Here is an 11463-nt window from a genome sequence, read left to right on the forward strand (position 1 = left end):
TGGAGCTCCTTAGAGTGTGAATTCTTTGTGGTGTTTGGGGCAAATTACATTTCATGTGTCCAAGGGTTAGACAGCAATATATGTGTTTATTTTACAGATGTCATGAAGAGTTGAGTTTCACTTCTGCAGCTTCTGATCCAATCATTCTCTATGCTACTTAATGCATAAAGAATTACTGCAGGTTGTTGAAAAATTGTTTGCAGTTTGGTCTGGCTCCGGCGTGAGATGCACAGGTGGAATAATGCCTCCGTGAGCCCCAGACCTCCAGGACCCCCAGCAGGACACCCAGCGGACCTCGACCCTAACCCTGATCCTAGCCGGGAGGCAGGTGGGGCCCACAGTGGGTGGGAGCTAGTGAGCTGTGGGAGACAGCTGAGAGGAGCTGAGGAAGGTCACGTCGCCCCACCCCAGCTCCTGCTTGGCCCAGCCCCCCAGGGAGCCACATGACTAGTGCCACCCGGTGTATGAGACAGGAAATGCAGGGGCACTTACATGCCTCCTCCAGTGGGGCAGTAACCGCAGCCCCTGAGAGCAGTGAGGTGCTGGCAGCGGGCCCACTGTGCATGCACAGAATTTAAAAGGGCCCACCAATGGCAGAAACTGGAGTTTGGTTTGGCTCTGGTGCAAGATACCCCCATCAGCCTTGGACCCCCAGGACCCCCAGCAGGATACCCAGCAAACCCCAATCCTGACCCCCAACATAGCTGGGAAGTAGGTGGGGCTTGCGGTGGGTAGGAATCAGCTGCGGGAGGCAGCTGAGAGGATCCAAGGAGTGTCACCCCTCCCCGGCTCCTACTTGACCCAGCCCCCCAGGGAGCCACACGACCGGTGCCACCCAGCATGTGAGACAGGGAAGTGGGGCACTTACTTGCTCCCTTCTCCAGTGGGGCAGTGACCCACAGCTCCTGAGAGCAGTGTAGCACTGGTAGTGGGCCCACTGTGCATGCACAAAATTTAAAAGGGCCTGCCAACAGCAGAAGCCAGTTTGGTCTGGCTCTGGTGCAAGACATGGGCGGAAGCCCATCATGCCCCCATTTGCCCTGGACCCCAAGGACCCCAGTGGGAGGGACACCCAGTGGACCCCGACCCTGACCCCCAGTGTAGCTGGAAGGTAGGTGGGGCCCACGGTGAGTGGGAGCTAGTCATCTGCGGGAGGCAGCTGAGAGGAGCCAAGGAGGCTCATGCCCCTATCCAGCTCCTACTTGGCCTAGCCCCCCCAGGAAGCCATGCGACTGGAGACTTGCAAACACAGCATGCAAGCAGGTGCGCTCTAGACCCAGCACTCAAGTTAGTGTGGGAGTTCATGCAGGAGTGTGAGCAGGAGGGGCACAAGGCTCCAGGTGGTGAGTCTGAAGAGAAGGGTTGGCACAGTAGTAGCCCAGACTACTATCTCTACCACAGTGGTGATGTGCCACACCCCAAAGATCCCTTCCGTGGCTGCTCCTCCTCCCAGGTACCTCTGAGGCCTCCACCCAGACAGAACTCATGGTTCAGGCCTCCACTCAGATGGGGCCCCTGGCTCTTAGCTGTGGGTCTGCCTGGCACATCTGCAGGCACATGGAATCAGGAGCAATGACACCTCCCCTTGTGAGGTTTGCTATACATTGGAGCCTCTGGAGTACTGGATAGGGGAGCTCCAGGCCATAGTGCAGAGGCTGTACACCATCAGGGATGATAAAGAAGAGACTGACTCTTATTGCCAGGCTCTGTACCAGAAGAAAGAAAGGGAAGAGCAAGGTTGGCTGGCAAGATAAGGGTGGGCAAGAGGAGCTCTCATAATGTCCAGCCAGGGGTTGCTTGGATGAAGGTTGTCTCTGGCCCTAAGGTTTGCTGTACCAGGGTTGCCACCCCCCTGGATCTACACAACAGGTACAAACTCCTCGCAGCACCAGTAGAGCAGCAGAGCCACCAGCTTTTGCACCTGAGAAAGAAAGACAACCAGCAACCACCCCTAAGAAGAAACACAGAGTGGTCACTGTGGGAGACTCCTTCTTGAGGGGGACTGAGGGAGCAATCTGCTGCCCTGACCCCTTAGCCCATGAGGTCTACTGCCTCCCAGGGGCCCATATCCAGGATGTAGCCGAAAGTTACACAGCTCTCTGACTACTACCCCATGCTCCTTGTCCATGTGGGCAGGAATGACAAGGCTCAGAGCAATCCCAGCCAAGTCATGAATGACTACAGGACTCTGGGAGCAGGTCTCGGAGGGTTGGGGGTGCAGGTGGTTTTCTCCTTGATCCTTCTGGTTACAGGTCACAGGAAGAGGAAGGAAAGAAGAACTATAGAAGTAAACAGAAGACGGTGGTGCTGGTGCCATTGCAAAAGCTTCAGCTGCTATTACCACAGTCCATACTTCAGAGACAGAGACAGAGAATTGTTGGGAAAGGATGGCCTCCACCTCACTCAAATGGGGAAGATGTTCTTCTCAGCTACAATGGCTGACCTGCTTGATCGCACTTTAAACGAAGTTCACTGGGGGGTGGGCGGATAACCACCAGTGCAAGCCCACCAAGCATCAACCACAAAATCAACACATCAGGCTGCACAAGGGAACTCACTCCTACCCCAGCCCAGGGACAGGGCTCTTCCAGGAGTGCAGGGAAGCCTAGGGTCTCCAATGGCAGGATCACTTACCTATACACAAATGCCAGGAGCCTGGGCAACAAACAGGAGGAACTGGACCTTCTGCTAAACAGAAATGACTATGATCTCATAGGGATAACGGAGACCTGCTGGGACTCTACCTATGAATGGAGCACAGGTATAGATGGCTAAAACTTGTACAGGAGGGATCGTGTTGCAAGGGATCATGTTGAAAGGGCAGGGGTGTAACTCTCTATGTGAAGGAGCAGTACACTTTCCTACAGGTGGAGATTGGCAACCAAGGAGGGTGACTTGTGGGTAAGAATACGGGGGGGGGAACATGGTGAAGGGGATATAATGGTAGGAGTCTATTACAAACCTCCTAATCAGGAGCAAGAACTTGACCACAAATTCACTAGAGAACTGGCTGAGGCTGCACATTCTTGGTGCATGGATGTCATGGGTGATTTCAGTTACATCTCATGGGAAGAGCACTCAGCCAAATCTGATCAATTGCAATACTTCCTCACATGCATTGATGAGCTCTATTTATCCCAAGAAGTCTACAGGCCAACAAGAGGCAAGGTGCTGCTGGACCTGGTACTGGCCAAAGGGGACTATTTAGTGAATGACCTAAGAATTGAAGGGAAGCTGGGAGTCAGTGAGCCGACATTCACAAGCTCAGCAGGGTAGTTGACAAGGCCCTGAGAGGCCATAATTTGACAGGGAGGGGAGTCCACAACGAGTGGTTGCTCCTCAAGGACTATACGTGTCTATAGACTTGGCAGTGCTATACTTGCTGGTACCATGACTGAAAGAGACTTGAGGATCATGATTTACCACAAGATGAACATGAGCCACCAATGCAATGCCGCAGCCAGCAAAGCAAACAAAATTCTGGCTTGCATCTACTGATGCATCTCAAGCAAGACCCAGGAAGTCATCCTCCTGCTTTACTCAGCCCTTGTGAGGCTGCAGCTGGAGTATTGTAACCTATTCTGGCCTCTGCAATTCAGAAAAGATGTGAAGAAGCTTGAGAGGGTCCAGAAGAGAGCCACGTGTATGATTAGAGGACTTGAGAGCAGGCCTTATGAGGAGAGGCTAAGATCCATGGGGCTTTTCAGCCTGGAAAAGCATAGATTTACGGGTGACTTGGTGGCAGCCTATAAGTACATATGGGGTGTGCATCAGGAGCTGAGAGAATTCACCAAGGCACCCCAAGGGAAGACAAGGTCCAATGGTCACAAACTCCTGGAAGACCATTTCAGGCTAAACATAAGGAAAAACTTCTTTACTGGCTAAGTTCCCAGGGCCTAGAATAGACTCCCTGCAGAGGTGGTGCAAGCACCTACGCTGGACGCTTCCAAAAAGCACTTGGATGCCTATCATTTGACCCCAGCTGACTTCCTGCCCCTTGGGCAAGAGGCTGGACCCGATGATCTTACAAGGTCCCTTCCAGCCCTGATGTCTACGAAATCTATGAAAAATGCAAATGTAGTATATGGAGATTCCATCTTAGATAGTTATATGTGTCTATTTGAATTCCTCCCTCCAATTTTTAAATGGCTATTGTAGTCTTTTCCTAAACTCTTGCAACAAGTTGCCTTTGTTATATCTATCCCACCCATCACTTGCTTATTAAGCATGTAAAATAAATATTGTTGTACAAAACTGTCTGGTTTTAGGATCAATATATCTTTTGTTTTCAGGGTGGTTACCTCTTTCATTCTGAATTTATTTCTTTGCCAACATGAGTTTTATGCCACTGACAACAGCAACAGTAGGAATGCTAATATTAACGCCTGTGTTGTTACTGTTTTTGCAGCTGGAATTCTGGTAGCAATGATGGGCAAATTAGAGCAAAATAACCTGTCTCACAAGGCCTATATCTATATAGCTTTTGTACAGGATTTATCACAAGTGCTTTATGCTCATTACAATATAAAGGATTGTCTTTATCTTTACAGGATGCCACCTCTGAAAGCCCCAACCATGAATGTCCTCTCTGAAGTAATAACAGAAGCTTTTGGAGTGGCACTAGTTGGCTATGTAGCATCACTAGCCCTGGCCAAAGCATCTGCTAAAAAATTCCAATACTCTGTGGATGACAATCAGGTAAAGCATTTTCCCCTCTGTACCTGTGGACTCTTTAATTAAGGAAATATATGGGAAGCATACAGTAGCCTAGCAGGTGAATAAGGAGTTTCATATATTATCATGCTGACTTTCCAGATGTGGATAAACACTGAATCCAAATAGAATTACTTTGCAAAGCCTATGAGGCTGTGGAGGCAGCTACTGATTCTGAGATGAAACAGTCTACAGTAGTCCCCATGCAATACTGAATTCAGCTCAGACAGCAGCAAGCTTGGGTGCCAGTGTATTCTTCCAGTGTCCTAACATAAGGCAGGTTCTTTCTGCACAGCTTAGCCAGAGAAGAATTTTAAATGGAGCACAGAGTTAAGAAATTAGAGCAGTTCCTGGAATGAACTGGATACTTATGGCCTTAAGGACTCATCTGATCACATAGAATGAAGTGTGTACAAAGTATGAACCTCATTTAAGAGTTTATTTTTATATAGAGTAGAGTCAGGGCTGGTTCAGGCAATGCTGTCAAAGCTTTAGCTCCAGGAATCCTTCTGGGTCCCATTCAACAATGGGGAGGCTGAGAAAGGGTAGAATATTTACTCCTTCTCCTGGGAGCAGAGGAAGTCTAAGCTACTCCAGGCTGACAGAGAATTTTTAAATGCTAACATAAATGCTTTGGTGGAAAATACATGCACATCTGGACAAATGCCATATTGCCCCATATCCTGTGGGATTAAAATTCAAACACAACCTCATGGGACAATAGCCTGGGGTGGATGAGACAAGGTTGAATGGTAAAATTTGGCCTTATGCTTGGAGACACATTGGAATGTCTATGCAACAGGACCCAATTTATGTTCCCTGTCCATGTCTTTTGTAAAACCTGTGGCTAAGTACAGACTGTCAAAAAAAAGCCCAAGGCTGAAATGATTCAGTCTTTGCAGGTTAGTCTAAACTGCAGAGATTAAACTGAGAAAAAACTGGAGAGACATTCACTTTTGATTCAGGAAATGCAACCACATACCTGCAGTGGCCCTTGCTGCACATTTAGAGAATATGTTGTATATATTCCCTTGTCTTCAGGGATCAATCATCTGCTATGAGCACATTGACTACCTATGGGGCATTAAGCACTAGCAGCAGCATTAGTGACTTTCTTTGTGCACTGAGCTTGAAGCGGATAAATGGGGTCCCTGTGCTCTGTTTCCCACTAGGTACATTGATGCTGGGGAGGAAAAACAGGACCGTGTATTAGAACACACTGTTCAGCTGAATCTGTGGCTGCAAGATCTTATGTGTCTTCCTAATTTCATTTGTTTTTTCATACATAAATCTTTGCCCAGAAGTACCTGCATTTCAGTAAATAGGTGAGGCATGGAGCCCATTTGTAATGATATCTACCTTATAAATTTTGAGATATCAACATCAATCCTAACACTCAGTAAAACCTTCTTTTCAAGGAGAAGGTACATAACCATTCCTTTCCACTATTTCCTATTAAAAATAAACAAATGAGAGCCAAAGAGGGGCTGGAATGTACTCCAGGTCTAAATAATACATACTTTGGGCTGTTCAAAATGCAGATGTGGATCTGGATATAAATGTTTTGGTTGGAGCCTGTCTTTAATTAGTAGGCAGGCCATTTATTCTGCAATCAAAATATATCTCCCTATTCTGCATTTGATGAATCTGGCTCAGCTCTGTTCCATTCAGATTAGTACTGAGCCACGAGAATGTGTAGTGTGCTGGGAGATCTTTTACACTGTATGTAACAGTCTTTTCTTTAACAGGCTGCTGTTCATTATAATTGCTAATATTTACATAGGGAACTCCTTTCCTGGCAAGAAGCATTGAAATGACAGAATAAGATGAAAAACAATGTATTCTTTTTAAAAACTTTGCAGGAATTTTTGGCTCATGGCCTCAGCAATGTCATTCCTTCATTTTTCTTTTGCATACCAAGTGCTGCAGCAATGGGACGTACTGCACTTTTGTATAGCACTGGAGCAAAAACTCAGGTAACTCATTAGACTAAATAGGTAAGAAAATTGAGCTTATTGTGTTGCCTATTACATTTTGTACTGATTGTATCCGTTACCTAATCCTTTTCTCTCTGTACCACTAGCATGGAGTTCTCAGAAATCAGTTTTTTCCCAAGCAAATATCAATACTGTTCTTTCACACTTCCTATATACCAATCTCTATGCTCGATTCCACCTTCTCAACAGTCAGGCATGTTTTCCCAGGCCACAGTCTGAGTTTACCAACTGAGGTGGAAAGAGATCTGAACTTCCCACATAATTTTAATAATCCTTATCGCCTTATGTATAGTAAGTCACTACCATGCTAGGAAAACAAATTGATTTCTTCCTTGTATATATATTTAATTCATTATGAAATTTAATCTTGGAAAAGGCCTTGCTTTTATCCCCTGTATGAAGAAGCTGCAAAAAACTACTAAGAGCTTTTACATTTTTATTTGCAACTGTTACCATCATGACAAAAGTGCCCTCTAGTGGTGCATGAAGGATTTCATTTTTGCCAGCTTTCAGTGAAAAAAATTAGAATGTGGCTAAAAGTATTTAAATACAACTTTTATAGTTGTCGATTTTCAAAACAAAGTAAAAATAAACTTGGAAAACCATTCCTAAAAGAATAAGTTAATTTGATAGCTTTGGGTTTGTGTGATGGTGTGCTTGTACTGTGTCACAGTGTGTTCATTGTGTATAGTATAAACTTGCGGAGGTGGCATGTTCAGCTTTTCCAGGGCATATATTGGATGTCTGTTCCTGTTGCAAAACAAAAGCTCTTGTCATAGTAATTGAGAACAATGAACTCTGACATCAGAATGCTGATCCCAGCAACATAACTTTGCTAATGCTCTGCATTGTGTTAACTGGACCATATGAATGGCCATCTACTCTTTACGTGAGGGTTGCATTCCAAAAAAACGTTGCATAAAGCAAATTTGTGTAAAGCGAATCCATTATTACATGCATAGCCACTTTGCATGCCTCTTCACATAAGATCAATTTTTTGTCACACAATGTGAATTTCTGGTATAAATAAGGTCGTCGCATATAAGTGAATTTGCACAAGATGAATTCACATAAAGAGAGACCCGAGTGTACTGTTACCTTTTGGGGTAGAACTACCATGGTAGCTGATGGGAGTGCATGCCCAGAATTGGGATAGAATATTATCCACACTTTGCACTTACAGATTGTGCTCAAAACTTTCAGATCATATCCCATGACCATTTCTCACTAAGTTACTGTAATACTTGTATATAATAAATAGGTACCCGGCACTTTATATTTCCAAAACACAGTGCAGATATTTTATAATTAGCCCACACAATATAGTATGAGATAGGTAAGTTGCAGTGAATAAATAAACAAATAAAACTTCCTTAAAAAGCATTAACATTACAAGAATCTGTTTCTAGCACTTCATTTACTAGATGTTTCAAGCCCCTGAGTCTGAGTGACAACATACAGAGCCTCATCATCTTAGCATAGCATCTTTGTCTATTAGCCATTCACATTTACTGTATTCTGATCCAACCTTCAGAGTCATACTTCATTCCATACTTCAGTCACTGTGGTATTCATTTAAGTTCTTATACAGCAGGCATCCTCTAGAAAGGGTGCAGAGGCTTTGAAGGCATGCAGGGATGAAGAGAACTATAAAGAGAAGCAAATCATAAGGCTCTCATGGGGTTAACTTTCAATTCTGGTTCTGTCTCTTTTGCTTTTCTAGTAGTGTAAGATGGCTAAAAGCCAGGTCCACATCTCTAGCAAGGATTTTCCCTGGCATAACAGAACTCCTCACTAGCACATTTCTGCCTTTGGCAGGCCCTGTTCCTTCTTCCCTACCCTGTAGGGAATGGAGCTTTGCTTCAATTTGCTCCATCTGTGGCATAGCATAACACTATCCAGCAGCAACTTTGAAATGCATCGCTGCTAGGACTGGCCCACAGAATTAGGCAGCTGGACCTACCTTCCTGATACCTTGTCTGTCTTGTGGCAAGCAGATCTCTAACATAGGGAAGAATCTGCTTTATATATTCAGTGATGCTAAAACGCATGTGAAAGTGTATGGCCCTTTGTCCCAGCAGTCTGATTTCTAATACAAAAGTGATAACATCAGACAAAAGAACAAGAGCCATCAGTAGTTAATTGCAACAGCACACTGAACAAATCTGGCTAGAGGCTCTGAAAAAACTAAGTAAAATATTCCCCATGAAATTTTCCTTCAGTTCTGTGTCTACCACAGTGTAAGGGACTTTCCAGTTACGAAGCTGGAACATGCTTATACACTAACACTTCTATAATATTTAATACATAATGGAATAAACTATTAAAATCAGAATGTTTATATTAAAGAGTGGATAGACAGTGTCTGCCTCACAGATCCTTCTCTAATTTCATGTTACACCACCATGTATTACGCCAACGATATGGTTGCACAGAGCTCTGATCTTGCATGGATCTTCATGGGCAACTGGTACCATCTGAGTCGGGAGGGCATGTGCCCCCCCCCCCAGTGACCAGTCAGCAACCAGGTGGGGGGTTCCTCTACAGCCAATCTCGCTAGTGGAGGGGGGTTTCCCACCCCCCCCACAGCCAATCTTGCTGACTGAGGGCTGGGGGTGGTCCTCCCGTGGCCAATCTCAACTCACCTGAAGGCGGCCACAGAGCTCCTGGAAGCAGCCACAGCCACTTCTGGGAGTGCCACAGCCACTTCATCCAGCGCTTAATTCCAGCCCTTGCTCATGGGAGGTGGGGGGCACTGGCACTCCTACCTGGCCCCCTGCCTGTTATCTAAGTGGGGAGTGCAGCCTGACAGGCTGTGCACCCTCTATGCATCACCACTGTGGATCTTTAATCTATATCTCCACTTGACCTGCCACTTTCCATTCTTTGCTTGTAGCTTTTTCTAACACTAATGCTAGTAAGTCATGACAGATGAAATTCTTTTACCTATTCTTTTCTGCTTCTTTTTGAAAGTTTGAACATCAGTTCAGCCTCTTATGGTACATCAAAGTGGCATCAGAGGCTGATGGATATGACAAACATCAGTGGGGATCATCAATGAGAAGAAAATAGTGGGGTATGATGTCTGCATAGAAAGAAGTCAGTGGACTGAGGCCTGTGTTATCAGGGAAATGTACAGAGTCACATGCAGACTTGTATCAGCCCTGATTTTAGAGCAGTGGTTCCCAGAGTGCTGTGGCACCCTGGGGTGCCATGAGATGCTTTTAAGAGCTCTGAGAGTGCAAATACCTACACATGATTGGCAAGGCAAACTCAGAGATTTCAAATAGGAATCCAGTGTATCAAAAATATTCTGACCTGTTGTGGTCTTTGAGTTCTTTGCAACAGAAGAATTGCTCTTTTATTTTTCTGTAATTAAAAAATTAGTGAAAGCTGAGAGCTGACATTTTCTGAGGGGTCCCTTGGGTCTAATGAGGGATGCCTTGAGTTTAAAAAGGTTGAGAAACACAACATTTAATGACATTTTCCTGTTTTCCCTATCACCTGTATTTGGATTTAGTAGTATTCTGATCATTTAGCTTAGTTTAGCAGCCAATGGGGGGTGAAAGGCCTTGATAACTCCCTCAACCGGTACCAAAAACAGTCTTTTATCTTTCAACAAAAATAATTCCTTGTGAACCTCTTTCTTTTCTTTTTTTTCTTTAGGCACTCTCTCTGTTTCCACTGATGTTATTTGTCAAATAAATTGCCCATACCATTTCCTAATATTTTTTATCCAGACTGTGATTAATTCATCTCTAAAAGTTAAACCTAACAGTTTTATTACAGAAACACTTTATCGGGATCAAAAAGCAGACAAATACCTATCTATCTATTGCCAAAGACCTTCTATAAACCTGGATAGAACTTGATTGAGATCTAATGAGCACTGTGACATAATCCTGTTAAACAGGATTAGGTTATTCATTTGCAGTTTTAACCAGGTTAACATAGTGCAATATTACCTAGAAGCATAGAGTCCTTGAATTCTGTATGCATTTGTTTTGATTCCTGTTTCCTACATAAACCATTATTTTTTTTATATTGAGGATTGCTGATGCATCTATTTTGAATAAAATACATTGATCCTAACACAGGGATCTTCACTGAGAGCTGGCAAAATACAAGTTTTTCCCTCAGTAAGAATAAAGGAAGTACAAAACTCTTCCTGCTCAAAATAATTAATAGGATTAAGAATTTAAAAAATATTCTTACTGCATTATTAAATTTGATGATAAGCACCTGTGCAGAGTCTAAGACGAAGGGGTCGTTATTAGGGCTGTGCGAAATTTCACTGCTAGTTTTGTTTCAACGCTGTTTCGACCCATTTTGAGGTCAAAACAGCAAACTTGAAATGGAACCGATATAGTCAAAACAGCCTTAAAACAAAAGGAGGCAAGTTGAAACGTTTCACCGTTTCGACGCTGTTTCTATGTTTCGCCCATAGGCTGTAATGGGGAAGGACAAAATAGCCTGTAACTTTGTTAATTCCAGCTTTATTTGGATGAAACTTGCAGGAGTGGTAGCCCCTTCTTTGGGCATGAAGCCTGGCAAGTTTCAAGGAGATAGGTACAGGGATTTCAGAAAAATGGCACCCCAATGATTTGAAAGCAAAACTTGTGTCACATGTATATGTTAAGCCACAGTGGGGTCAAACCTGCAGGCATGATAGCCCCTATGGAGGCCACAAAGCCTGTCAAGTTTCAAGGAGATAGGTGCAGGGGTTTGGGGGGAACTGCACCTCAAGCTGCGG

At 44.5% G+C, this 11463-nt stretch overlaps 1 protein-coding gene across 1 annotated transcript in view; it reads left to right on the plus strand.

The window, feature by feature from the left end:
* Positions 1–11463, plus strand: part of SLC26A7 (solute carrier family 26 member 7) — a 215834-nt gene that overhangs the window by 125320 nt on the left and 79051 nt on the right. The window contains exons 7-8 of the mRNA XM_019527911.1: positions 4551–4698; positions 6576–6689. Of these exons, the coding sequence (XP_019383456.1) occupies positions 4551–4698; positions 6576–6689 (262 nt within the window). The remainder of the gene's footprint in view (positions 1–4550; positions 4699–6575; positions 6690–11463) is intronic.

The sequence above is a fragment of the Gavialis gangeticus genome, unplaced genomic scaffold (assembly GCF_001723915.1).
Source record: "Gavialis gangeticus isolate Ggan-Ray unplaced genomic scaffold, GavGan_comp1, whole genome shotgun sequence".
In the NCBI taxonomy this organism is placed as follows: domain Eukaryota; kingdom Metazoa; phylum Chordata; order Crocodylia; family Gavialidae; genus Gavialis; species Gavialis gangeticus.